We start from the raw sequence: 27,797 nt of genomic DNA, 5'->3' as shown, positions 1-27,797 counted from the left end.
CCTTTATACTATTGTCATTACACCAGAGCATCCCACAAGGGAGCCTTCCTAAGCCCTGTCCAGGAAAGCTCAGGTCAGCCCCAGCCTGTTCCTCCACCGAGACTGGGGCTTGAGCTCCCCCTGGGAGTCCCATGACCCCAGCCCCTGTCGATGAGGGGCCTACTACTGGAAGACTACTTCCAGGGCAGAGGAATGGGGGAGCCGAACACTAGCCTCTCCTTGGAGCAGAGCTGGCCAGCTGGGCCTGACACAGAGGTGACCCTGCGGTCTTTGCAAACCTGCAGCATTGGAATGCAGCAGCCAGAGGGAAAACAAATACCCACAGCAGCTCATCTCAGAGGAGCTGCAGGGCAGGCCCCCAGAGGGGCAGCGCCTGGGCCAAATGTCTGCACAAGCCCTGGAGACTGCACTCCCCCTTCAGAGGGGCCGCTCCCGGGCAGGCTGAGGAGCATCAGTAGCGCACTGCAGGACAGCTTTCCTTTTGGGATGAGTTGTTTAGTGCCTGGAGGGGGGCGGGAAGGAGCAGGGAGTCCGCCAGACCAAGCCAGGGGTATGTTATGCCAACAATTCCTCCAGCTGGTTTGATTTGTCCACTCTAAGGGTGGCCCCAGAAACCTCCTCCCAAGATCAGAGCGGAACCTAGCCCGGCTGGCGAGAGTTGCCAAAGGGATGCAGTTTGTCAACAGATAAGAGAACACGCTTAAACCCTCCCATGCTCCCTGCCAACAGCCCACGCCCAGCCCTCCGCCTGCAGGGCTCCAGGGGGAACGGCAGTGACGCCAACAGGCTGCAAGTGATTTTGGTAGTGGGGCAAGTGACAGCCTTGGACTCCGGTCAGCCACAGAACAGGGACAAGGTGGGTAGCAACGGGGCAGGCTTCCCACCTATGCCCCTCCGGGCCTGCCCTAGAAATAGGTGCTAGAGCCCAGCTCAATTCCTCTCTCTCTCTGGCCCCCATCACTCACGGCAGCGTCTGAGCACCTCACCATCTGCACTGCATTTAACCTCACCACACCCCTAGTGAGGGTGGGCAAGTGCTGTGATCCCGATTGTACAGATAATAACAATACCCAGCTCTTGTCAGCCGTAGCTCTCCAAGCGCTTTACAAAGGCGGTCGGTATCATTATTCCCATTTAACTGATGGGCAAACTGAGGAACCAGCAGGTGAAGTGGCTTACCCAAGGTCACCCAGCAGGCCAGCAGCAGAGCTGGGATTAGACCCAGGTCTCCCGAGTCCTGGTCCAGTGCCCTACCCATGAGGCAACACTGCTGAGTAAGTGACTTGGCCAGAGTCACCCAGAAAGTCTATGGTGTAGCAGGGAACTGAATCTGGGTCTCCCAAGTGCTAGGCTAGTGCCCTAACCACTGACCACCCTTCCTCTGTTGTAGATGCTAATGAGCATCCATTGCAACCGTGGCTGTCAGCATAGGGACTTGCCCACTGAGAACAAGGCAGAGACCCACCGACTCTCTTCACATGTGTCACCTAACAGCTGGCAGTTGGTGCTAACTCTGGCAACCTGAGCTGGATCTGAGTTGCTGACGACCTGCCTGCCCCCGGCCACATCACCCTAGCACTCAGCAACCAGGTAAAATCCAAGTTATGAAGCCCCCGGCGCGGCCTCGGTTAAAAGTGGCGGAATGATGGAAGAGAAAAAACCTGCTGGTGAAGAGCTCCCTGGACAGCTGATGGGAGCAAACAAGAACATGAGCGGAGTCGATTATTCGCCCACCACGTGCTTCAAGATCTATGGAGGAAGAGCTCGGTATTACCACCACCGGACGGACGCTTGATTGACTGACAAAGCTCAAGACTTCAGTTGCAGCTAGCGAAGTTAAAGGAAAAGGACCAAATTGGCGATGTGGATAGAACATGGCCAGAAAGGCTGATCCCGGCCCCAGGTCCCCAGATCTTAGCTTCCAGACAACGGAGGCACTTTGCTAAGTCCACCCTGAAGTTTCTCAGCTTGTATTTTACCCTCCCTCCCGGGACCCTCTAACCCCATCCTCGAGTTTCCCAGCAGCTCCATACACACCTGCGTGTGGGGCAGCAAGACTGAAGGGTAGCGGCTTGTCATGGGGTGACGCCCTGGCTGCTCGGATGGGGTCACCTCAGCGTCCGCAAGGCACTTGCCCTACAACAGAAGCAAAGGAGAAAAAAGGGATTGAAAATAAACAGTAGCGACTAACCTGTTAGCAGCCGTCCAGGCTGTCTCAGAGCCAGGCTTCTCCAGCGGGCATGGGGGGGGGTAAAGGGGGGGATCTGGGTGAAATGGCCAGAGGGGCAGAGCCTAAAGGCTGGGGCTGTGTAATCCACTGCAGAAATTCTCGGCTCAGGTTACCGGCTAGATAAATATAGTGTCTTATCTGACCTCACAGGGAGCTGGAGCCCTCCTCTCACATTCCAGCAGCGGGGAGGCTTAAAGTGGCAGCCGGCAGAGCGCAGCCAGAGGGGTTCTCATGTGTCATGGAGGCAGGGCCAGAAGAGGGGTGCTACAGAGAGGAGAGGGGGGAAAGGGTGGCGTTCTGGGGCAATGGGAGAAGTAGAGGCTTTGAGGGTAGGAAAAATGGAAGTTTGGGAGGCAAAGAGAGATGGTGGTAAGGGGTCAAAAGGGAAAGGGGGTTCTGGAGCAGGGGAAGGGAAGAGGGGATCAGGTGTGAGGGGGAAACTGCAGAAGGGGGTTCTCGGCGAAGGAAAGAGGGGGGCTGGGCTGATACAGGGGGAGGGAGGGGCTGGGGCCAAGGGAGGGGAGATAGGATTCCTGGAGATAAGAGGGAATGGCAGACAACTGCCCATAAGGCTCTGGGGCACCCCAGAGATGCTGCCCCCAGTCCAGCCCCCAACTGGTGGGAGGAAAGCAGCATCCTCCCAAGGGAAGCAGTGGACTTCTCTCCCTGGGGAGTGGAGGAGAGAACACAGGCAGGACAGATCTCAGCCACGGTCCCTATTGCACGCCTGGCAGGCACCCTCATCCCACAGTGCTGAGTGTGGTACAGGAACTGACATAGAACAGATGCCTGGTGGAGACAGTTAGGAGGAGCCCGGACAATGCACAGCCCTATGCTGACTTCAAGGGGCAGGGAGTCTGCATGGCACATATGGGTGCCTCTGGGATCCTCTGACCAGCTATGAGAGTGCCACCCCCTGGCCATTAGTCATGGGAGCTGTCTCGGCCCTGCTCTACCTGGCAGTGGTGGGACAGCCCACTTGGGGGACAGAGATAGGGCCAAGGAAGCCATTCACCCTTCTGCCCCTTGAGGGCTCTTCAGGGTGAGGGATGCACGGGCTCCACGGACACAGAAGAGCTGGGGAGGTGCCTTGCAAGAAGATCCAGGGTTAAATTCACCCTAGCGTAACTCCACCCTAAGTCAGCTCCATGTGTGAATTGGGTCCAGCTGAGTCTACTCCAGAGCATTGGAAGGCAATGACTCAGTCCCCACCTCTTATGAGTAACTAGGCAGGATGCAATTAAGCCACCACTTCCCTCCCTTCCCTGCTCATCTGTATGTCACAGCCCAGGCATGGCTGTGGGAAAACACTTAGGCCAGTTTTATCCCTGGGGTAACCTCAGGGAGGTCAACGGGATGAGGCCAGGGATCTATTTGGTGCTCCAGCCCACCCTCCGCCAGCCACCACCAGAGCCAGATCCTTCACTGCGAAATCCTGAAGCCTGGTGGGTACCTGATGACTGGATCCCTGGACTCACTCCTTGAGATGGACAACCCCCCCCCCCCAAAATAACCCAAATCTTCGGGTTATTTTTAAAGCAGCTCGACCCTGAGCAGGGAAAATGTATTCCTCCTCCCAGTGTGTTCAGAGAGCCTCCTCTCTCTGGACCCAGCCAGCTTGGCAGTCCTGGGGCCGCTGGCAGGATGGCCCCACTCCCCACAGCCTGGGGTAGGAAGCTGGAGGATCCGGGTCCAGCCCTCCCAGCAACACATCTTCCTGGAGCCACAGGGAGCATTTGCATGGTGCGTACACGCACACACACGGCATGTTGGCATGGTACGAGCGCTCACACGCGGCGAGGCACGAGTGTTCACGCAGGGGGGATGCAGGCCTGGCTCAGGCACACACAGATCACAGGCAGCACTGATCTCGGGTCAGCAGGAATGACGCAGATTGGGTACATGCTCCCACACTTCCCCTGCCCCATAGCCCAGGCAGGCACTGCCTTATTGTGTGTGTTTGGCACCCCCTAAGTCCCCCAGGTGGAGCCAGGCACCCCTAGATCTCCCCAGTCGGGCTGGCACTGGTGGGAGCAGCCCTGGCATGTTCTCCTGACTCCCACCCAAGCCTGTGGGAGAAGGGGCAGGTATGGGACACACCCCTACCACATAGATGACTCTGGCAGGCACTGCTCAGGGGGGGCAGGCACCCCCTACCACAGAGATGACTCTGGCAGGGGGGAAGTGGGGGAAAAGAGACATTTTCTTAGTTAGGCCCAAGCCCCACACCCTCCACTTATACAGAGCCCAGTCAGGGGCTGGCATGACCCACAAGGTGCTGGGCCTGCTCAGGTGGTTTTCAGGGGATGGGGGGGGGGGGGTCATTCACACAGCCAGAACATCGGTGGGAAGTAGAGGGCATTGTCCCACTGCCTGGGGGGGCAGAGAACCCTTACAGACACAGAGCCTTATTCTGCTCAGGGGGGCCAGGCACCCCCTCGATCCCCCCCCAGGTGGGGCTGGCACTGCTCAGGGGGGGCAGGCACCCCCTAGATTCCCCCCCCAGGTGGGGCTGGCACTGCTCGGGGGGGCAGGCACCCCCTAGATCCTCCCCCAGGTGGGGCTGGGCACTGCTCGGGGGGGGCAGGCACCCCCTAGATCCCCCCCCAGGTGGGGCTGGGCACTGCTCGGGGGGGGCAGGCACCCTCTAGATCCCCCCCCAGGTGGGGCTGGCACCGCCCAGGGGGGCCGGGCACCCCCCGCACACACGGAGCCCCGGGGGGCTGGCCGGGCGCGCCTCCCGCACTCACCGGGCTCTCGGGTGGGGATGAGCCGGAGCCGGCCGCTTCCGTGGAGCAGCTGGGGGCCCGACCGAGCCTGATGTCACAATCCGGGCGCAGCTGACGCGGGGCGGGGAGGCTGCAGCTGCCGGGCGGCGTCCCTCGCCCAACTCGCCCCGCACGGCAGCTCGCAGGTGGGGGGCCAAGGCCGGGACCCGCGGGGGGACAGTCAGCCCCTGGTGCTCCGCGTCCCCGGGAGCGGGGTGCGGGGCGCGGTAGATTCCAGACCCTGGACCCCCGGGTTTCCCACCCACCCACGGCTCTGCGGGAGAGGAGTGTGGGGCAAGGTACTGGGGCCCTGGGTGCTGCTCCCTATAGGCTGGGGGGAGATCCCAACTCCTGGAGCTCTGGTCCCCTCAGGGGGCTGCATCCCAGCCCTTGGGCGCTGCCCCTATAGGCTAAGGGAGAAAGGAGAGGAGGTTTCAGAGTAGCAGCCCTGTTAGTCTGTATCCGCAAAAAGAACAGGAGGACTTGTGGCACCTTAGAGATGAACAGATTTATTTGAGCATGAGCTTTCGTGGGCTACAGCCCACTTCATCGGATGCAGAAGAGGAGATCCCCGCTCCTAGGTGCTGCTCTGGGTCCCCCTGTAGGCAGGGGATAGTCCCAGCCCCTGCTGGGGTGTGTGTGGGTCACCCCAGGGGGACCCCCTGTGCCATTCTACGAGCTTGAGCCCTCCGGCTCCAGGGCCCAGGTGGGGCTGGCAGCGGGAGCGCCCAGGGGCCGAGTTCTGGAGCTTCCCAGCCTGAGAAGAAACAGCGCTGGGAGCGAAGCTGTCCCGCACCCCCTCTTCCTCGCTTTCCAGACAGAGCGTGCACCGCTCCCCTTCATCCCCCCTGCTACTCGGACCATGTTGGGCCTGCGGGGCTAGCCCTGGGAGCTGGGCCAGTTCCAGAGCACAAACCCACCCGCCGGTGTGAGAGGCGATTTTCTTGCAGCAGTACAGACACTAGGACACACAGCTAAGCAGTTCAGATTGTCTCCACTAGAGGGCAGCCTGTCCCCAGCCAGCTGTGAGGGCTGGCCCTTAGGAAAGCAAATTCAAAGCCCTTGAAATCAGTGCTGAAATAAAGAGGCAGGCAGCTGTGAATCCAACACAGGACCGAGGGATTTATTGTGCAGACAGAGGCTCTTTTGTTGTTCTTCCCCCTCCCCTTTGAACAGCATTTCTCCTACACCAAACTGTGGAAACACTACAAATGTTCACAAAACAAGACTAGGCCATGCCAGTGTGAGTTGGCTGGGTCTGACACCCCCCCCCCCACATTGCATTCCCCGTCAGGTCACGGCTGGCTGGTAGGAGATGTACATGGAGAGATACCTGAGCAGTACATCTGGGCAGGGTAGTGCACCGCACAGTGGAAAAGCAGGGCGCGGGCCGTCTTGGAAGAAAGCAGCTCACCTTAGCCAGCCACCGGGGCTCTTGACACTGCAGCAGCCTCAAGCTCAGCACACACAATTAGAGAGAGGGGCACATTAGGATTATCTGGGGCCTGACCCCATCCCCACCTCCAGTCACCATTAGCCCTTCCAGTTCCACCAGGTGAGCTCCCAGTTCTTGCCCTGGTCAGTTCTGATGCTTATGATCTTGGCTTCCCATTGTCTCACCTGTGTGGCAGAGGGCTGAGGGGGACCTCTGCTCCCCAGTCCCACAGAGGTTGTTTTAGCCCACCCCTGGGTGAGATGCCTTTGGCGCTCCGAGAGAGCTATGTAATACCCTCTGCCATCTAGCCTGCCCCTGCTAGGTAGGTGGGCTCAGGAGAGTTTCTGCCCTGGTAAGTCCTGGGGCATCGATCCCCAGCTTGCTGGAGGGAAGGCCTGGTCCAGACCCTGTCTCAAGCTGGGGATGCTCTCTAAGCTTGGGATCATTTTGTGGTTTGTGGTGCATTAGCTCCCCCTACAGCTAACCACCATCCACAGGAAACACCTGCCTAGGCCCTTTAGGCTCCTAATGAGAGGCAAGGCCATGTTAAGGGACAGGCCTGCACCTTAACCTGCAAGGGAGGAAGGCTGCAGTGGGAGCAGGACTGGGCTGAAGGAGGAAACCATGGTCCAGTCAAGGAGTGGAGCCAGGCACGCTGGTCTTGCTTGTGCCTCGAGTCAAACCCAAACGGTGGCATGCAGGGATGAGAGCCTGTGGCTTGAGGGCAGCCCCAGCTCCTGAAATCTCCCCCTGATCCCCAGTGGGAGACAGCTGTATGTGTTAATGGGGGTATGTGCCCAGAGCAGCTTTGACTGGGGCCAGAGTGGGAGGTGGCAGCTGCTAGGCCCCCTTCCCTATCGGTATATCTCCTCTCTCCCCCAGGATGGTGACTTCTTCTCTGGGAGCGAGCTGTCCTAGTTCTAGGATTGGCAGTCAGGAAAAGTCTGGCTCCTTTAAGAGCTAAGGACACTCTCCCAGGGTACAGGATCCCGCCGTGACATGAGTGTCTCTTCACCCCCCACATACTGGGGAGGAAGGAATATGCAGCTGCTATCTGGGTCTCCGCCCAGGGGACCACAGCCTGGAGATCAGGCCAGCAGTGCAACTGACAGGCACTAACTCAGCAAGGGGTCTCCCTTCACAGCACACAACTGTCTTCACTGAACAGGGTGAGCTAATGCCTAAGGAGCTCTAGGCCTCGGCACACTGATGACTTTAAAGGGCTACTGCCTCAGTTTCTTAGTTCAGGATTAACAAAAAAAACCCAAACAAACCCCAAAACAACCAACTCCTATAGTAACTATCATCCCCTGATCTTACGGTGAGGACGTAAGCCCAGCAGAGCGTGGATGTGATGGGCAAATGTTCTTATGCAGGGCTGCAGATGAGCCTCTGTCCTAAAAACCTTCAGCAGCCCTTGCTATTTCAGTGCTGTGCCCCCCCCCCCCAGGTCTCTATCCCTGCACCTCAAATGTGAGACCTTCAGCACCCTTTGCTGTCTCTGTAGTAGGGTGTCCTTGTTGCTCTCAGCCCCAAGACTGAGCTGTTTCAATGCTGGCCCTTTCCTATGCAGGTGAACCAGTCATACCAATGATCATGGCTTTGTGCAATACGGAAGTGTTGGCTGCCAAAGAACAGGCTGAGAGCCCACCAAATTCATCTCACCAGGCAGGATTCAAACCCAGCTCCCCAGAGGTGAAAAGCTAGTGCACCGTACTCTATCCCAAAGCTTCCCATTTGCCTGATGTTGCCTAGGTCAGGACAAGTCTTTACACTGGGCAACCCTGCGTTGCTGAGTGAACGTCTGTTCTCCAGGCTGCGGTCGTGGCCAGGACTCCCCAGTTGGTCCCCTAACTCTTTGACCCTCTCTCTTTTACCAGTCAGGTCTGGGGGCCCTGCTGGCTTTCCCCCTTGAAAGACAAAAAATGGGACAAGAAAAGCTGCTCCCTCGAGGCTACAGATCTCCCTGCCACCGGGGCAAACAAAAACAAAACTTGCTATGGAAGAAGCTGCACCATCTAGCAGAGTGCGAGGGAATGCCGCCATGCGTCGGATCCTTTAATACTGCTTAATACCCCCACCCCGGCCCCCAGCGTGTTTCGGACATGTGGTGTGATGGCGAGGCAGCGCGGGCTCGGTAGATATACAGATATAGACAGAGATATACACAGAGAGATTTCCTTGGTTTCAAATCGTTCATCGTCTTCTCTTGCAAAGGGCCACGTTTGGGCGGTGGGGCTCGGCTGGGCGGCTCGGTCGCTCCTTCCTTTCACAGGGACACGAAGTCCACGGCTTGCAGGAGTGGCAGGGACAGGAGCAGAAGCAGCAGCCACGAGGTGTTCTGAATCAAGAGGCTGACGCCAGCACATTTCTCCAGCTTGTCTGCCAGGGCAGGGGGAGGGGAAAGAGAGAAGAAGCAAAAATGAGATCCCTGGGGAAAGAGGATGGATGGGGTGCCGGGAGCCGGCACACCTGGGTTCTCTTCCCGGCTCTGCCACGGACCAGGTGGGTGACCTTGGGCAAGTCACTCCCCCTCCATGTGCCTCTATTTCCCCTCCCACTCTGTGTCTTGTCTAGCGAGACTGCAAGTTCTTTGGGGCAAGGGAGCACTTCCCACTGTATCTGTCCAGGGCCTGGCACAAGGGGGATTCTGACCTCGACTGGGACCTCTAGGTCCTACTGCAATACAAACGAGAACGATCAAGTCAGTGCTCCATCCACTCCCCTGTCCTCTCTCTGACAATGGCCAGCACTAGTTGCTTCAAAAGCGGGCAGAAGGAACCCCTAGGGGACAACTAGGCAAGATCCTGCCCATAGGGAAGTACCTTCCTGACCCCAGGCCGAGAGAGGTGGGGTGTGAGGTGCTTTGTGGCACTCTGGGATGGGAAGAGTCCTCTCTCCAGCAGAAAGCTGACAGATGCTATGTTCCAGGTGGACAGCCTTGGAGGCTAGAGTCCCCTCCCTACAGAACAGCCACAGGGTGGGCAGAGGTCAGGCTAGTTTCCCTTAATGCTACCCTGCTGATCTGTCCTGGGGGCCAATTAATACCAACTATGATGGGTTCTTTTGGGTGACATTAGCAACTACCCACTGAGACTCACCAAACTCAGCACACGTGTGGGCCACCGAGCAGCCAGCAGACGGAGACAGTTCTACAGATCTGGGCTAGGTTTGAACAGGCAGCCAGAAGGCACAAGGCTCCGATCTGGCCCATTCCCCAGCGCAGGGCTGGCCCTAAGATTTGCAGGGCCCAGTGGGAAACTGGATGGGTGGGTGCCTCTGATAGATATCTGCAAAAGGCACAGGGCACTGGAGGGTGAGAAGGGTTTGGCTCCAGGCAAGGATGTGTGTGTGGGGAGGGGTGACTCCGTTGCTGGCCCTGCCCTGGCTGCAGTTGGTTGGAAAGTACATACAGGCCTTTATCGAACAGGAGCATTGGGCAAAGGGCTCAAATGGTCAGAGGGCATCAGGTGGGCCTGTGAGAATCAGTGCCCCTTGTGTACTGGTGCCTTGGCCCATCAGTAGTAGAGCCGGGAGGACAGACGGTGATGCACCGTGCTAGGTCAGCGAGAAGCCCGGGGTGGTAGGGTCCCCTCCCTTGCCCACCTTTGATGACGGTGATGTTCCTTATCTGGTTGCCGGTGTAGTCACCGGTGATCTTCAGCTCGCAGATGTAGGTGCCCTCGTCTGCGGTGGTGAAGTCGAACAGCTGCAGGCACAACAGGTCCTTTGACAGGGTGACGTTGGATCGTGCCTTGAGGCTGTTCTCGGGGACGTTCAAGGTGGTCTGGATCACACGCTTCCTGTTGTCCTTGAACATGCTGAACTCGTAGGTCAGGGGGTTGGCAGTCTTGTTTTCGTAGCGGCAGTCCACGCGCAGGTTCTGGCCCAGCAAGCAGGCGCTCAGTTCCTTGATCTTCTGGCAATGGGCAGCCTGCAGCACTGGGACAGGCCAACAGGGTCAGGGGAGGTGGAGCGGGGCTGGCGGGGGGGGGAGGGGGGTGAAGGCAGGAGCACCCCTGCAGTTACCCCTTGCTCCAGTGCATGCAGCAGTAAATCCACATGCTATGGAGACACGTCACAGTTTCTGGCTAAATCACACGCACACAGGGCTAGAGAAGCCAAGACTTGCTGCTAGCAAAATGAGGGCTGAGCTACTGGAGACTCTCCGTTCGCCTGCAGCAGTAGTTTGGCTTTTAACCATTTTGGTTGTGCTGCTAGCGAGTGAGCTCTCTCTCCCCACGAAGCCCGTGCATTCCACGGTGGGGTCACTGCAAAGTAGGACAGATCATAACACCCCCCGCCCCCCAGTGTCCCCGGTAGGGGAGGAGGAGGATTCAGCTGGCCTGGCTTTCTCTGGAGTGAAGCATTTATTTAGAAGTTATGTCTGGTCTCTCCAGCTAGCACCACTTATGGCGCATGGCCACTAGATGGCAGCATTATTGCACCCCTGGGCCCCTACCTGTCAGGAGGACAGCGACGCTGATGGTGGGATTCATCTTTCCGCCCGCTGTGCTGGGGCCGTCAGCGGTGGAGAACAGCGAGGGGGGCCTGAGCAGGAGGAGAACATGCTGGTTAGTGACCCGACAGGGATCTGTGCGACCCTACGTGCACACCCACAGACAGGCGCGTGACCACACCCGGGCATGCCCATAAATCCACACGCAGGCTGTTTGCCAAGCAGAAGAGGGCACTGTAGAGTCTGGGGGCAGAGTTAGAGACATTCTGTGCTGACACCAGCAGGAAGGTCACCCAGTCTGGAGAGGTCTAGATCCCAGTCAGCAGGGTACTTTTTTTTGCAAGACCAGCAGCATGCACAAAGGGGGGAGCAAGCAGGGGCACCCCCCCCCCAATAATCATCAGGGGCACAGAATTTCAGCCCCGGGGCCACGGTGGCGGAGAAAGTGAGCTCCTTCCACCCCAGGGCTGCAGGGAGGAAAGCAAGGGCCTGTGGGAGCCGGAGAAGGAAGAGCAAGCTCCTGCTGTGAGGGGTGGGAGCACAGGATGTGTCCCCGCAAAAGGGGTCAAAGTTAAATTTCTGTGTATGCCCCTGAGCAGCAGCAAGGAAATACCAGACTGATTCATTCACCCTGAGTGCTCCGTGGAATTCTTAACTATCTGATTTTCTTCCACCCAGAGAGAACAGCCCCATCTGTGCAGTCTTTGCATAAAAGGGCTTCCTGCAAAGTACAGCTTCCATAGGGCAGGGACTGCTTGAGTCTCATTTAGTCCCCAGGACACTTGTCCTTCTGACGCCTTTGACTTTCTGCGGCCCCTATGCATTCGATCGACTCTGCTTACCTCTGGCAACTCCCAGAGATCTCCTGACTCACCCTAGGCACCAAATCCTACTCCCTCCCAAAGTGCAAATGAATCCCAGGGGTATGTGTGTGGTGGATCGGCGCCTAAACGGGGCCCAGATTGGCCCTGGGTGGCCGCATTTGGGCTCCTTACAGTCCCTGCTCCTCTCTTCGGCTACTGTCTTCAATGCAGCGATATCTCTGCTTAGCCTAGGTCCAGGGAGAGCCACCACTGCGCCGCACACAGCAGCTGTGTGAGCAGCTGATGAGTGGGCCAAACTCTAATTAGAAGCAACGTCTCCTTTGCATGGGGACGGGACTCAAGCTGTGGATAACATTGAAGTCAGTGCTGCAATGAGGACAAGCCCCTAGCCTCACCCATCTTTTCCAGATCCCTCTGCACAGAGGTGGATTAGGGGTTTGTGGGTCCCTGAGCCGAAGCAAGTGGGGGCCCCTCCCCACCCCTTCCACCTGCATTCCCCCCTCCCACCACTCTGGCTGGGGAGCAGGGGCTTGCCCTGCCCGCCGGTCCTGCTGGGGACGGGGGTTGGGGCGCAGCGGCTTGCCCGTCAGGTCCGCCGCTTTCCACCGCAGCACTGTCACAGGAGGAGCTGCTAAGAGATCGAGAGGCTGAGAGGAGGCGGGGGATGCGAAGGGAGCGTGTCTGGGCTGTGCTGGGGGCCGGCAGCCCCAGAAATGTGTGTGTGGCAGAGATGGGGAAAAGGGGGCTGTTTGCCGGTGGGTGAGAGTGTGACAGAAAAGGGATGTGGGTGCAAAGGGTGTGGCTGTGTGTGCTTGCGGGGGGCAGGGCAGGAATGGAGCAGTCCTGACCCAGCTCCCCAGGGCCTGGAGAATGCAGGCAGCTCTTCCCCGTTTCCCATGTTGGTTTGAGTAAGGCCCAAGCTCAAGATACGTGTGTGGGGGTGTGTGTGTGTGTGTGTGGGGGGGGGTGTCCATTCACAGACACCCTCCCCCGTTTGCAGCCCCCGATCTGGAAACATGCAATGTTCCTTGATTTAAAAACCAGACAACTCCCCCGACCCCTTCTCATTTAGAAAAGAAAAAAAATTGTTTAATTATAAAAATTCTCCTTATTCCTTCCACCAGCAGCCATATCCTGAGCATGTGCAGCAAGGTCCCTCTGCTTCCCCTCCCCTCCCCACCCCCGGGGGCCTGAAAACATCCCCCCACTCCAATGAACCCAGCCCCAGGGACTCCATAGCGTGGTGACCACAGATGTCTTTGCTCCTACAGCATCTGTCATCAGCAGCTCTCCAGGTGTTCTACTGCGGAGCGCAGGTATCACCTGCCCCGTTACACAGAGAGGGGATGTAACCACCAAGGTTACATGGCCAGTCAGCAGCCAGGCCAGGAAAAGAACCCAGGAGTCCTTGCTCCCAGTGCCCTCCTAATTGCTAGCCATTCCCTGCCAGAGCTGGGAAGAGAACCCAGGAGTTCTAGCCACTAGTGCTCCCGCTCCAACCTCAGCCACCACCCTGATGGGCGTGGTAACAAAAACTGCTGACTCCAGCCCTGCCCACACCCACCTGACACATCCTGAGCCCCCCACGGGGACAGGCTGGGCTGGGTGCTGATGGCCCACGGGCTATAGCAGGGGAGCAGAGCTCAGATCCCAGCAGGTAAATAAACCAATTTCCAATGTCAGTGAACTCTCAACATGAGGACTGGCCTTATTAGGCAACCTCCTGCCCAGCAACTGGCCTCTGCTCGCCAAAATATTGACACACACCCCCCCCCCCATCGCCCATGGGGAGCCTGAACTGAACCCCAACGGCAGAGAGACTGCACACGGGCTGGCCCCCGGAAAATCTGCAATGGGGCGTGTGTAGGGATGGCCACTGGCTTGGCTGAGCGGACGACCCCAGGAACCTTGATGGCCAAGGTGTCTTGCAAGTTGAATGCAATGTGTCCTCTGGCCCCCCCATGGCTGTCCCGCTCCTGGGGGGTTCTAGTGACCCCCAAGTGAGTGTGCTGCTGATTACAGGGCCTGGTTTATTTTTATTTCTGTTCCAGCGTTTTTAGCGCCCCCCAGGCTGTGCTTTCTGGGATCCAGTCTGCTCTTGTCTCATCCGGGTGGGAGCTGGGAGTCGAGCCACCAGAGGGGAGGAGGTGGAGAGGAAAGAAGGGATGGGGGAGGAGGAAGGCAGCAGGGGTGGGCTGAGAGGGGCACGGGGCAGAGAGGCAGGGAAGGGGTTCCCTGTCTCATCCCGAGCCCCTCCCACAATCTGCTCCCAAGCCCTGATCTGCAGCCAGACCATCCACCCTCTCCCGCCCCCCCCACCCTGCTGGGTCACCCTCTATCTCCCTCATTCTCCTGGCTTCTCCGGCTGCTCCCCCCCCCCATACCAACGCCCCAGTATTTTGCAGTCATGCCCCCTTTCCCCGGCGCGTCGCTGCAGCCTGCCAGAGACACTGCACCATTCTGCGGCGCAGCCTGCGGCGCCGGGACTGCGGAGCGGCCGGGCTTTGCACTGGTGCACGGCCACGGCTCCCCACTGCAGCCCTGAGCGCTCTGGGAGCATCCGCAACACTGCCTGCAGAGCTGGGGGTGGGGCACCAATGCAATTATTCACCCCGCCGGGAGCCTGCCCCGGCTCCACTCTCTCTGCTCCCTGCAGGAGCTGGGGGAAAAGGCAAAGGAACCCGCTGCACTGGGCCAGGAACCCCATCCCCAGCAGGCTGGGGAGAGGGCGGGGCGGGGCAGGCAAAAGCTGGCGAGCAAGACAATCAGACGGACACGGGGCTGCGTCTCTGCGGAGCATCCAGCCCCCGGCCCCAATTCCCCGGCTCTCCATCACCGCCCCCAGCTCCCTGCGCCTCTCAGCTGCGATCCTGCCGAGCGGCTGCTGCACTGTCTCGCCCCCTGCCCGCCGCCTCGTTCCCCCAGCTCAGACCCCAAGCTGCGTCCCCCGCTCCGGGCTGCCCGGGCCAGGGGACCCCAGCGGTCCCGCATCCTCACCTGCCCGGGGGCTGCGCTCAGTCTCCGCCCGCTCCTGCTTCTGCTTCTCCTGCTGCGCCGCTCTGCTCTGGTGCGCGCAGCCCCTGCAGTTTGGGGTAGGGAGGCGCCGGCGTCCCCGCGAATCAGGAGTGGGGCTGCCTGCCCAGCTCCACCCCCTGCAAGCCCCTGCAGTGGGGACGGCCCTGCCCTCTGCAGTCTGGCTGCTTCCCAAGGCCTGTTGTCAGCGCCTGGCAGGCTCACAGCCTGGGCTAGTGGGAGCCAGGCGGGCCTGGCTGGGGGCCAGGTGCAGAGGAAAGAGCCCTTCGAGCCCATCTGCCCCGTAGCCCCGGCACGGCCGAGATGCCAAGAGGGCGTTAATGGCACCCACTGCACCCACGGTGGTGATCGCTGGGTGCCTGGGGCGGTTAGGGACATGGCAGCCCACGTTGCTACCCTCCAGGGGCATCCCGCACATGGGAGGTCCCAGGTGCACCCCCTGACGCTCCCTGCATTCCACCCCCTGTGCAACGAGGGCCCTGCTGCCGGCGTCTCTTTTGTGCAAACAGCCTCCTGCTGGCATCAGGGGGTGGGAGGTGGGGCACTCAGGATCAGGGCCCAAACCCATCCCGGCTGGACGGGCTGAAGACCCTGCGCCCTAGGACTGGAAGCAGATGTGAACACGGCAGGGGAACCGTTGCACAAACCACCGCCTAAGCCGGCCCCGCCCAATGGGACACGACTTAGGGCAGCAACGACTAACCGCGGAGATGAGGCTGACTGGGCTGAGGGCCCCATGCCCTCTGGCCCAGGCACACGCAGACAGATAGGAGGGACTGCTCCGGCCTGGCGCCAGCACCTGGGCCACGGAAACCCCAAGAAAGGGAGCGGGGAAGCGACCCTCCTGGCTGGAGTCCCACTGCCTTGCACCTTGAGTTGTCAGTTTCTGCTGTGCACAGGGAGCCTCAAACCCTCCCCTCACAGCAAGGCCGGGGGAAGGCCGAGCCATGGGCTGGCGTTTGACAGGTGGCAATGGGGGGACAAAGCGTAAGGCAAGGGCCATGCAGCACCTAGCCACGTTCGCTGCAGACCCAGATCGGGCAGGGCAACAGCTAGCACCGACTGAAATTTTGCCACATCCCTCCCTCTACCCCCACCCACAACATTGTGCCACTCCCCCTGCCCCCAGATACACACCCACGGCCATACACAGACTTGGATGAAGCCACAGCCACCTCCCAGTTCAGTTTTGGCCCCATTTTTGCAAATGAGGGGCTCCCTTTGTGGTGCCGTTTCCCTGGTTTCCATGGAAATGTTAATCTTCCCTGGTGCAAAAATGTCAACAGCGTGGGAGTCATCTTACTCCACTCCCACAGGCGGACTGGTCTGATGGGAAAAGAGAGGCCTGTTTTCACTCCCAAACAGGGCCCAGACTCCCTGCTGGGCTGTTTGCACAAGCCAGCCAGTGCAAAAGCACCTGACACCTCCCTCCTGCATCGAGGAGTGCTTAGATGACGCAGGGCTTCTGTAGCACTCGCCAGTAGCGACTGGAAGAAAATAGATAGCCCTGAGACTGCTCTACTTGACAGGGGCCGGGCTGGTGGTTGGATGGCCCCAGCGCCGGGGATGCTAGGAGGACGCCAAGCTGACACAGACTTTGCCTCCGCCATAGCATCAGTCACTCGGACACGGTTCCAGCAGCACCGGCGCACCCCTCGTGTACACAGGCAAGCGGCAGTTTGCACTCATGGAGCACGCTCTAACGCAGGCAAGGTGAGCAACACACCTTTGCACTGCGTACAGCCCAGGCTCAACCCTGGGCCGGGCCCTTGGGCTTGAGCATAAACTGGTGAAATGCCCCAAGTTCTTGGCAAGGCTGAAGCGAAGGCCCAGCAACCTCACAGGCCCAGGAGCTCAGATGCCGCTGGGACTATTGCACCTTGGCCTTGTGCCTATTCTTAGGCAGCGCACACGCCTCCAGATCTGCCCTGCCCTCAAACGGCCCCCTGGACAAGCTGCTGAACAGCTCTGTGCTGTGACGGTTGATACAGAAGTCAGATTCTGCTCTAGCAAAGGCCAGTCCCCCGGCACTGTCCAAGCACTGAGGTTTTGCTAGCTGGCTGGGCAGCAGGATTTTTGCTAGATCTACAGAATCTTATCTACAGCTGCGCTCTCACAGGGCAGCCTGGTTTCCTAGAGGTGGGGTGGGGGCCGTAAAGCTCGCAGGCCAGAGCACAGCTGTGAAACAGGAGAGGGGACATTGAAAGATGTTGTTGGACTCTCTATCCCCTGGAGGGGAGTCTGAAATGCAAACAGAGGAGAGCCAGAGCTCTCCCGGCTGAGCGGAGCGGCTGACCCAAGGCTTTAATGGAGGCCCAGCGCTGTGTGAAAGACGCACACAGAGACACATCAGAACGCAAACACAACGCATACCACACAGAGGCACACTGCTGTATAACACCCGGCGACACTTTTCAGGGTTACCCGAGGGGCCTGGGGTGAATTAGGACCACCTGCTCCCAGGAAGAGGGGCACTGTCTGTGCCCACCAGGGGAAATTACTGGTGCTGTGCTCTGGGCTCCACCAGCCCTACTCTCTCCCAAGCCAAGCGAGCAATTTACACCCCGCTTTGTTACGCTCCAGTGGCCCGGCCCTTGTCTTCTGGACACCCCCAGGGAACAGTGAGCTACTTCCTCCAGGGAAGCAGTGCCCCCCACGTCACTGGTTTCACCGCAGCCCATCGCTCTCTTTAGCACAAGGCACTCAGACATGTCTATGGTAAAACCAAACAAGTCTATTTCAGAGTGTGTCAGAGCTTCAAATACAAGCAAGTGTAAGGGTTTGGAAACACAAGGTTACAGGTAAAAATATACAAAGTGCAATCGATAGCCTGTACTTCTTAGTGAGTTATTTTCCCAGCTAATAAGGTATTTCTCACCCAATGGTCAGTCCTTGCAGTGCTTCCCCAGGGGCAATCCACCTTTCATGAGCCTCTCCTGCTGCCAGCGTCTCCTCCATAATGAGCAACATCCTCTGCCCGGTCTTCTTCCTTTGTACACTTACAGACTACTGTTCCCTAGCCCAGGGGGGCCCCCTATTCTCTTGGGGGTCTTTTTTCCTTGTACAGGCTCAAGCTTGCATCTGGTCCAGCCGCTAAACACAAGATGTGGGCTGGCTCCACAGATGTTGATTGTTTGGAACACAGCTCTGGAATCCTATGAGCATTGTCATGGTCATTGGTTCCTCGCTTTGGGCAGAGACCACACGTGACCCCCATTGGTGAACCACTGAGAAGATGGTTGGACACAGGGAACACACCTGCCTGGGCATGTTTGTGTCACACAAATCCAGAACCGATTTCACACACAGCAACATGCACAGAGAAAGACAACAGACCCACATCAACGTGATGTAAACACACATCAACACAATAGACAAACGCTACATGCTGGACACATTACTGTAAGACACCAACGCAAAAAACCACAATTCCGCACACAAACAGTAGCCTATAACAAACACAAACACACCAAGCAGCACAACACACAGCAACACCAATACACGCATGCGATGAAAAGCGCTTGGTGACTTCTAGCCAGGAGTGAGTGTGCAGTTTCTGGGCAGCGTTATCCGTTTTTAATCAGTGCCTTTCCTTCCTGTGGGTTTTGCAGCCACTTGGACATTAAGCTCTTACAGAAGTTTATAGGCTGGAGTCTTTACTGCAGATCAGAAGCTGGCTCCCTTCCATACATCACAGAGCAGCAGCCACCCCAGCCCTCCTGGACACATTTGATGAAGAGGGTAGGACTGCTTGCTAGAGTGAGCACATACATTGCAATCACTGGCCCCCCAAGCTGCTCTATGGAGGTAGCACATAGAGGGAAGGGAGGAGAGAAGGCAGAAGACGTGCTCAGCAGTTGTCTCTTCTCTCAAGCCAGCAAAGGAATCTCATGATCCAGGCTAGCCCAAGACAGCTGGGCAGACGTGAAGCTGTAGAGGTGAGGATAAAATGGGGGGAGATCAGGTCTCCATGAAGGGGCTGGGGATGGAGGGATATCCCCTAGACACTAGGCAAAGGAGAATGACACGAAGGAAAAGCAGAGAGCTGGCGCAGCCCTCCCCGACCAGAAGTCTGCTGGAGTGATACCTAAGGTGAGAATGCACTCAGAATGTGATAGACCTACAGACAGAGGGGTAGCCAGGGCGGCACAGAAGACCCATAGACAGAGAGGTGGGACAGGGCGGCACGGACAGACCTACAGACAGAGGGGTGGGGCAGGGCGACGCAGACAGACAGACATTCTAGGAGACCAGTTCAGCTCGAACGCCCCAAATCCCTTGCCCTAACAGAGACCCTACCAGACAGATGCCCCCATCACAACACCCCCTCCCATGCCCCCATGCTGGCAGGCTCAGCAGATGCAGGTGAACAAGCAGGCTGTGGAGTCAGACCCCCCCTCTCAGCCCTTCCATGTCTCAGTGGAGGTATGTACGGGGTAGGGCAGAGAGCTCATGCTGCCCATGGGACACCTGCTCTGTGGACAGAAGAATTCCCGTGCCAGGATGCCCTGTTGGGCTCCTTTCCCAGCAGTTGATTCCCTGGAGATAAACTCAAAGCAAGAGCATGAAGTGGCACTGAGCCCCCAGCCCCTGGGGAGCCCCCTGCCCAGCACAGCTGTCGCGGTGGCAAGAACGGTGTGGCTGCATTGCAGTGCTGTGGGAAAGGGAGGGCTCAGGCATTGCCCCGTCAGCTGGGGCTATGGAGCAAGGAGCCAGGCCTGCCCAAGCCACAGCATCCACCTCGGCATCTTACCTAAGCCAGCTGCCCGCTTTGCTCCCCGCACTGCTCCCTCCTCCTGCTGCACCCCGGGCTCGCCCCGAGCTGCTGCACTCAGCCGGCCCACCTATCGGCGCTCTAATGAAGCTAAAGCTAATGGAAACCCTTGGCATCCTCTCCGCTCAGCATGCAGCCATAACCCGCCACAGCCTTCCCGTCACAGGCAGCCAAGTAGTTACCGGACCAAGGTGCTGAGCTCCTCAGGGACTGAGCAAAGAGGCCGGTTCGAATATCAGGTAATGGAGCCAGAGATTGCAGCTCGTACCCATGCCAGTTAAAATCCCCATCCCCCACTCAGCACTGCAGCCTTCTCCACCAGTCCCTGGGCTCTCCGTGGGAGTCTCCCTTGGCCCCCAGAGCAGCGATGGGTGGGGTTCAGATGTGCTTGTGTTTCTGGATTCCGTGTGCGATGCTAGCCTGCATCCAGGAGCCTTCCTGCCCATCGAAAACAAAGCTGCTTAGCTGTGGGGAAGCCATGCCCTCAACTGGGGATATAAAAACCAGCCAGGAGACTGGCTTGGCCCTATAGACACTATACAGACCTCGGCCCACATTCTGCAATGAAATGCAGTCCCTTGGCATTGCAGCACCCCTCCCCCTGGTTCTCACTCCAGTTCTTCCCGATTTTCAGCATGTTTCTTGCTGGACACATCAAATTTAAAACCAGTGAGAGATGCCAGTGCCTGGGGGCCGCACTGTGCATTCCTGGCCCCTGTGGTCGTGCTGGCCTGTAGCCATCTCGCTTCAAAGGGAACAGAGCTGGGAAGTCTGTTGGGTCTCTCACCTCCATAAAGACTATCAGTTCCCATGGGCAACAGGACTCTTTCTTTCTTTGTGCTGTGCTGCCATGTTCCACCCCAGAGCTGGCTGCATCTCAATGCTGGGGAGAGAGCCACAGAAACAAAAGATTATAAACATTTGCTGAGTAACCCTTCCAGCACAAGGGCAGGAGGAGGTAGGCAGGCTGGGGATAACGCAGAAGGAATGGATGAGGGAGAGTAGAGGACGAAGAACGGACAGACAGGAGGAAAGAGAGGAACGGCAGGGGATGAAGAGTCCATGGTGCACTCTCTCTGGAGCGGCACTGGAAGGGCCCCGTGATGAGCTGCAGTCACTGGAGCACACACAGTGGTTCCCTTTAGAAGCCAGACAACTGCTCCTCACACTTAGGTTTGCATCATCACCAGCTCCCGGGTTTGCTCATCTCGACAATTGTGAACAGAGACAAAGGCGGCATTTAACAGGGGAGAGAGATTCCCCCTGTTCCATGCCTTCCACTTGGCCAATCACCCACCCATGCCTTGGCTCAGTCCCCTGACGCCTGCCTCACGAGAGGCAGCCTGGGCCTCCCCTCCCAATCCCCTGCTCTGCCCCACAGATGTCCCCTCCTCCCAAGGGCACATTGGGCTGTTCTGGGAGGGAGAGGGATATTCCTTCCTGCCCTATGCAACAATCCACATGCCCTGAAGCATGAGATCTGATTACCTGGATAGTCTGGAGCACCGCAGAGGTTAGTGAACATAATTACTTGTAGCCTGAACAATTATTACACTTAAAAGATTCTGTATTCAGATGAAACATGCACTTGTCACAGCTAAAAGGTTCTTTTTCTAGGTGGTTACTTCAAGTTAATTGAGAAGATGAAATGGGGTGAAACACACCCAGAAACTGTATTTAATACAGACAACTACAATTGAAATCATAGGCAAGGCTCAATAGCCATGCCAAAGAGAATAGGATAAGTACAGTGTAGCGGTGTCCTGAATTGTTCATACTTACCGTTTTGCACTGTGCATACTTACAACTTATGGAGATGGCTGGTGTCACAGAGTGTGGGGGAGTCCAGGCCCTGCACCCCTCTTCCTGGGATTCACTGAGACTCTCAGCCAGCCAGTAAAATGGAAGGTTTATTGGACAACAGGAACAGTGTCTCAAACAGAGCTTGTGGGTACAACCAGGACCTCTCAGTCAAGTCCTTCTGGGGGAGCAGGGAGCTTAGACCCCAGCCCTGGGGTTCCCTGTGTTCCTCCACCCAGCACCGAACTGAAACTAACCCCCCCACAGCAACTCTCTCCTGCAGCCTCTGTTCACATTCCTGGGCAGAGGTGTTACCTCCCCCTCCCCCTCCTGGCTCAGGTGACAGGCTCTCAGGTCTCCCATCCCCAGGGCATATTCCCAGGTCAACACTCCCGCCTCCCTGCTGCGTCACCTCATCACATCTCTCTCCCCTTCGAGACTGAACTGAGCGGGGTCACTCTGACCAGTGACCTGGGGAAGTTCGGGTCCCCCTCTCCGGGACAGCGCATCTGCTATCAGGTTGGCACTTCCCTTCACGGGGACCGCGTCCATGTCGTAATCCTGCAGGAGCAGGCTCCATCTCAGGAGCTTGGCATTGGCTCCTTTCATCTGGTGCAGCCAGGTCAGGGGAGAGTGGTCGGTGTAGATGGTGAAGTGTCGCCCGAAGAGATAGGGCTCTAGTTTCTTGAGGGCTCACACCATGGTCAGGCACTCCTTCTCGATGGCCACGTAGTGTTGCTCCCGGGATAGCAACTTCTTGCTCAGGTACACGATGGGGTGTCTCTCCCCCTTTTCATCCTCCTGCATTAACCCCACCCCCAGTCCCGTGTCTGAGGTATCAGTGAACACCACAAAGGGCTTGTCAAAGTCTGGGTTTGCCAGAACTGGGCCACTGACCAGAGCCTCCTTCAGCTCCCGGAAAGCCTCCTGGCACTGCTTGGTCCAGACAACCTTGTCTGGCTTCCCCTTCTTGCATAGCTCAGTGATGGGGGTGGCCATGGTGCTAAAGTGGGGCACAAATCTTCGGTAGTATCCTGTCATCCCAATAAAGGCTTGGACCTGCTTTTTGGTGTGGGGAGCGGGCCAGTCTCTGATCACCTCCACCTTGGCTGGTTCCGGCTTTAGGCGGCCGCTCCCCACCCAATGGCCCAGGTAAGATACTTCAGCCATCCCCACCTTGCACTTCTCCGCTTTTACAGTCAGCCCAGCCCCCTGGAGTCGGTCCAGCACTTGTCTAACCTGGGACACGTGGTCCTCCCAGGTCTGGCTAAAGACACAGATGGCATCAATATACGCCACGGCAAAACTCTCCATCCCCCTCAGTAGCTGGTCCACTAGGCGCTGGAAGGTGGCCGGCGCTCCCCTGAGGCCGAAAGGCAGGGTCAGGAACTCATAGAGCCCCAGAGGGGTGATAAAGGCCGATTTCAGCCGGGCATCTGCATCCAGCGGTACTTGCCAGTAGCCCTTTGTAAGGTCCATGGTGGTAAGGTACCGAGCTCCTCCCAGCTTGTCTAGGAGCTCGTCAGGCCTGGGCATGGGGTAGGCATCAGATACAGTGATGGCATTAAGCTTCCGATAGTCCACACAGAACCGGACCGACCCGTCCTTTTTGGGGACCAGCACCACCGGCGAGGCCCAAGAGCTGGCAGATGGCTGGATCACCCCCAAAGCCAGCATGTCCCGGACCTCTCTTTCCAGGTCCTGAGCAGTTTTCCCTGTGACTCGGAAAGGGGAGCATCTTATCGGCGGGTGCGACCCTGTCTGCACCCGGTGGACAGTCAGATTAATGCGTCCAGGCTGGTTGGAAAACAGCTGTCGGTACGGATGCAGCACCCCCCTGATCTCAGCTTGCTGGGCAGGGGTTAGCTGATCCGAGAGGGGAATTGTTTCCAGGGGGGAGCCAGCTCTGGTCCCAGGGAATAGATCTACTAAAGGGTCATCTCCCTGCTCCTCCCAATGTCCACACACGGCCAACACCACATTCCCCCTGGCATAATATGGCTTCATCATATTCACATGGTACACCCGGCGGTGGTGCGCCCGGTTCGACAGCTCCACCACATAGTTTACCTCAGCTTGACAACCTTGGAAGGGTCCTCCCAGGTGGCCTGTAGTTTGTTCTTTCTCACGAGGATGAGAACCATCACCTGATCCCCGGTGGCGTAGGCACGGGCCTGTGCCGTGCGGTCATACCAGACCTTCTGCTTCCTCTGGGCTCTGGTCAGATTCTCCCTGGCCAGGCCCATGAGTTCAGCCAGTCTCTCTCGGAAGATCAGGACATACTCCACCACTGACTCTCCATCGGGAGTGGCCTTCCCCTCCCACTCGTCTCTCATCAGGTCCAGGGGGCCCCTCACCCTCCTTCCATATAGCAGTTCAAAAGGCAAAAATCCGGTAGACTCCTGGGGCACCTCCCTGTACGCGAACAGCAGGTGAGGTAAGTACTTGTCCCAATCCTGTGGGTGCTGGTTCATAAAGGTTTTCAGCATCATCTTTAGTGTCCCATTGAACCTCTTCACCAGCCCATTGGACTGGGGGTGGTAAGCTGAGGCCCAGTCGTGCCGGACCCCACATTTCTCCCACAAGCACCGGAGCAGGGCCGACATGAAGTTGGAGCCTTGGTCTGTCAAGACTTCCTTGGGGAACCCCACTCGGCTGAAAATGGTCAGGAGCGCATCGGCCACGGTGTCTGCTTCAATGGAAGCTAAGGGCACTGCCTCGGGGTAGCGGGTGGCAAAATCTACCACCCCAGGATGTATTTCTTCCCCGACCGGGTCGTCTTGCTGAGAGGCCCCACGATGTCCATGGCCACCTTCTGGAAAGGCTCCTCTATGATGGGCAAAGGTCTCAAAGGCGCTTTCCCCTTGTCCCGGGCCTTCCCCACCCTCTGACAGGGGTCACAGGATCGGCAATACTGCCGGACCGTGGTAAAGACCCCGGGCCAGTAAAAGTTCTGTAACAACCTCTGCCGGGTGCGTCGGATTCCCTGGTGCCCTGCGAGGGGGATGTCATGGGCCAGGAACAGTAGCTTGCGGCGATACTTCTGGGGGACCACCAGCTGCCTCCTGATCCCACAGGACTCTACTTCCCTTGTGGGAGCCCATTCTCGGTACAGGAACCCCTTCTCCCACAGGAACCTCTCCTGGCAGCCTCTCCTCATGGTCCGTCCCACACTGAGGTCGGCCAGGTCCCTGAGCTTCCGCAAGGAGGGATCTTCCCTCAACTCGGCCTGGAACTCAGCGGCTGGGGAAGGGTTGGGGACCGGTTCCCTCTCATTGACCGGGTCTGAGGCCACAGCCTCTCTGAGCCGTGCCCCTCGGCGCTCCCTCCCCACCAGGGTAGGGTCCTGCGCCTCCGGTGTGGTACCCTCCCCAAGGTCAGGGCGCAGTGCCCCTCTCCGGCTCTGGCTACGGGTCACAACCAGGGCGGTCTGGGGCTTGCTTGGCCAGTCCTCTAGGTCTCCCCCCATCAAAACCTCAGTGGGCAAATGGTGATGTACCCCCACATCCTTGGGGCCCTCCTTGGCCCCCCATTTCATGTACGTGGCCCTTTGCCATGGGCACCTTAAATGGGGTCCCGCCCACCCCTGTCAGGGTCAGGTAGGTGTTGGGCACCACCTGATCTAGGGCCACCACCTCGGGCCGGGCCAGCGTCACCTCTGTGCCCGTATCCCAGTATCCATTGATCTTCCTCCCATCCACCTCCAGGGGAACAAGGCACTCTCTCCGGAGGGACAGCCCCGCGCCCACCCTGTAAACCGAGCACCCTGAGTCCAGAGCATCCAGCCTTCTGGCGGAGCTGGCCTGGGGTACTCTTCCCTCCTGAGCAGGTGGTAAACTGGCAGCCCCCCTTGCCTGGATCGTCTGCCCCTCGTCCAGCTGGGTCCCTACCCAGTTAACCCTGGGTAGGTTGGGTCTGCTCAGTCTGTCCCTGGGCCTGGGGCACTGGGTCCGTACGTGGCCTCTCTGGCCACAGTGATAGCAGCTCAGGTCACGTTGGTCCCCTCGAGCGGGTCGGAGGGGCCCAATGCCAGGCGTTCCCCTTTGGAGGGGGTTCTCCCTATTTCCCTGCTGGGAGGTCCCATGGTGACTCTCTCTCTGCATCGGGGGGGCCCTGTTCTTTTGGGACTCCTCCTGGCTACCCCATGACCGACTGTTCACAAACTCATCGGCCAGCTGCCGTGCGTGCTGGGGGTTCTCTAGTTTTTTGTCCACCAGCTGGCTGTCCACCAGCCTCAGGTCGGATGGGCACTGTTCATACAGTTGCTCCAGTACGATTAGGTCAAGCAGGTCCTCTTTAGCTTGGGCCCCAGCTGTCCACTTGCGGGCATATCCCTGCATTCGGTTGACCAGTTGTAGGTAGGTGACCTCAGGCGTTTTACGCTGACTCCGGAACCTTCTCCGGTACATCTCGGGGGTCAGCCCAAACTCACGGAGCAGGGCCTGTTTGAACAGTTCATAGTCCCCTGCCTCCGCCCCTGTCATTCGGCTGTACACCTCCATGGCTTTGGGGTCCAGTAAGGGGGTGAGAAACTGGAGCCTGTCTGCAGGGTCAACCCTGTGCATCTCGCAGGCAGTCTCAAAGGCCGTCAGGAAGCTATCTATGTCCTCCCCCTCCTTACGCTGGGCCAGGAAGCACTTATCAAAGCTTCTTGCAGTCTTGGGTCCCCCCGCACTGACCGCAGCCGGGGCCCCACTGCTCCTCAGCCTGGCCAGCTCCAGTTCATGCTGTCTTTGTTTCTCCTTCTCCTGACATTCCCTCTCCTTCTCCTCCTGCTCATGTTGACGTTGTTTCTCCTCATGTTGACGTTGTTTTTCATGGTCCTCCAGCTCCCTCATTTTCATCTCCCGCTCCCATTCCAGCCGCCTCCGCTCCAGGGATGGGGAGCTCTGCCGGGAGGATCCCCTGCTGGCTGCTGGGGTCAGGGTGCCCTCAGTATTCGCTGGGCTTCCCCCAACCCCTCCCCCAGGCCTAGGTCGGAAGGGTCTCGGGATGTCCTCGGCAGCAGTCTGACCCCTCCCAGCCCGGTCAGGCCCCAGGGCCCACGCTGCGTCCGCCGGGCGGCTTCCCTCAGGGACAGGGATCGGGTCATCCAAGCGATCCCTCTCCTCCAACTGGGCAATCAGCTGTTCCTTGATGGACCTCCCGATGCACAGCCCCCTCTGCCTGCACAGCTCCACCAGGTCGCTCTTCAGACGTTTAGCGTACATCTCCCTGCTGGCCACTCTCAGGCCGGGCAGCTTTCCACGGTTTCCAGGAAAAACCCCTCGTGTGCCAGTCCTTCTTGAGGTCATCACCTCTTTGCCAGGGTCGAGCTGCAGACTCCTCCGCCCCTGGGACCGCTCGCTGCAATCCCCTGGGGGACCCTGTTACTGCAAAAGTCCTTCTCTGGTCACACACTCCCAGGGGTTAACCGCCCCCTGAAACTGTCTCTCGCTGAATCTTCAGCATGCCTGGTCCCCGTCAATCCCCCTTCGTTTTACTGTTCCCCAGTCACTTACTGCAGGAAGCGCCGTTCACGGGGTGCAGTACATCCCACCTCTGCCACCAGTTGTCACAGAGTGTGGGGGAGTCCGAGGCCTGTACCCCTCTTCCTGGGATTCACTGAGACTCTCAGCCAGCCAGTAAAACGGAAGGTTTATTGGACAACAGGAACACAGTCTCAAACAGAGCTTGTGGGTACAACCAGGACCCCTCAGTCAAGTCCTTCTGGGGGAGCAGGGAGCTTAGACCCCAGCCCTGGGGTTCCCTGCATCCTCCACCCAGCACCGAACTGAAACTAACCCCCCCCCAGCAACTCTCTCCTGCAGCCTCTGTTCACATTCCCGGGCAGAGGTGTTACCTCCCCCTCCCCCTCCTGGCTCAGGTGACAGGCTCTCAGGTCTCCCATCCCCAGGGCACATTCCCAGGTCAACACTCCCCCCTCCCTGCTGCCTCACATCGTCACAGCTGGAAACAGAGATGGAAGGGAAAGTAAGTGGAGCCCATCAGAAAGGAGGTCCTGATTCGGTTTAAACCATCTGGGAAACCAGACGAATCCAAAGAAATGGGAACCATATTTAATTCTTTACCGTGATTACAGTTGTTGGGATTTCCCCCCACCTCTTTCCACTCCACTTCCCAAGAACTCAGCTTGACTCCAGACTGTCACTCAGGGTATCTTTTTCTGACATACAGCAACACTGCGCTGAACTGATCAGACTGAAACGCAGGGGGATGGATGCAAGGTACATCACAGCTCCAAGGAAACCCAGATACCCTCTTCCTTTATGTACATTTACACACCTCATTGCATTTACTAGCCATCGCATCAACCCTTTTAGGATTGGCTTGGGTACGTAGCAGGGACCAAGGCCTGTATTGCTAGCTCTGTCCATGGACTGTCTGTGATGGTCTCCCTTGTTATCTAGTTCCTAGTCAACCATTCCCTGGGTGGTTTCCTTCTTACACCTGCCTCAGACGTTGTCTTTCAAG

General features: G+C 58.2%; 2 protein-coding genes across 4 annotated transcripts in view; both read right to left on the bottom strand.

The window, feature by feature from the left end:
- USP2 (ubiquitin specific peptidase 2) overlaps positions 1-2,236 on the bottom strand; it is a 57,293-nt gene extending 55,057 nt beyond the window's left edge. For 2 of the 3 annotated variants that reach the window (XM_073321190.2, XM_073321192.2), the window contains exon 1: positions 2,038-2,219. The gene's annotated coding sequence lies outside the window, so the exon portion shown is untranslated. Of the gene's footprint in view, positions 1-2,037 lie in introns of all 3 variants that reach the window. The other variant, XM_073321193.2, reaches the window with a different exon arrangement.
- A 3,864-nt stretch (positions 2,237-6,100) lies between these two features.
- Positions 6,101-14,846, bottom strand: THY1 (Thy-1 cell surface antigen). Its single transcript, XM_073320873.2, has 4 exons — positions 14,714-14,846; positions 10,896-10,984; positions 10,040-10,375; positions 6,101-8,815 (listed from the first exon to the last, which is right to left on the bottom strand). The coding sequence occupies exons 2-4, from the start codon at positions 10,930-10,932 to the stop codon at positions 8,703-8,705; spliced, it is 486 nt and encodes a 161-aa protein (XP_073176974.1). The 5' UTR covers positions 10,933-10,984; positions 14,714-14,846; the 3' UTR covers positions 6,101-8,702.
- Between the last annotated feature and the right edge of the window lie 12,951 nt (positions 14,847-27,797).

The sequence above is a fragment of the Lepidochelys kempii genome, chromosome 22 (genome assembly GCF_965140285.1).
Source record: "Lepidochelys kempii isolate rLepKem1 chromosome 22, rLepKem1.hap1, whole genome shotgun sequence".
Taxonomy (NCBI): domain Eukaryota; kingdom Metazoa; phylum Chordata; order Testudines; family Cheloniidae; genus Lepidochelys; species Lepidochelys kempii.
This window is presented reverse-complemented; position numbering and strand designations above follow the sequence as displayed.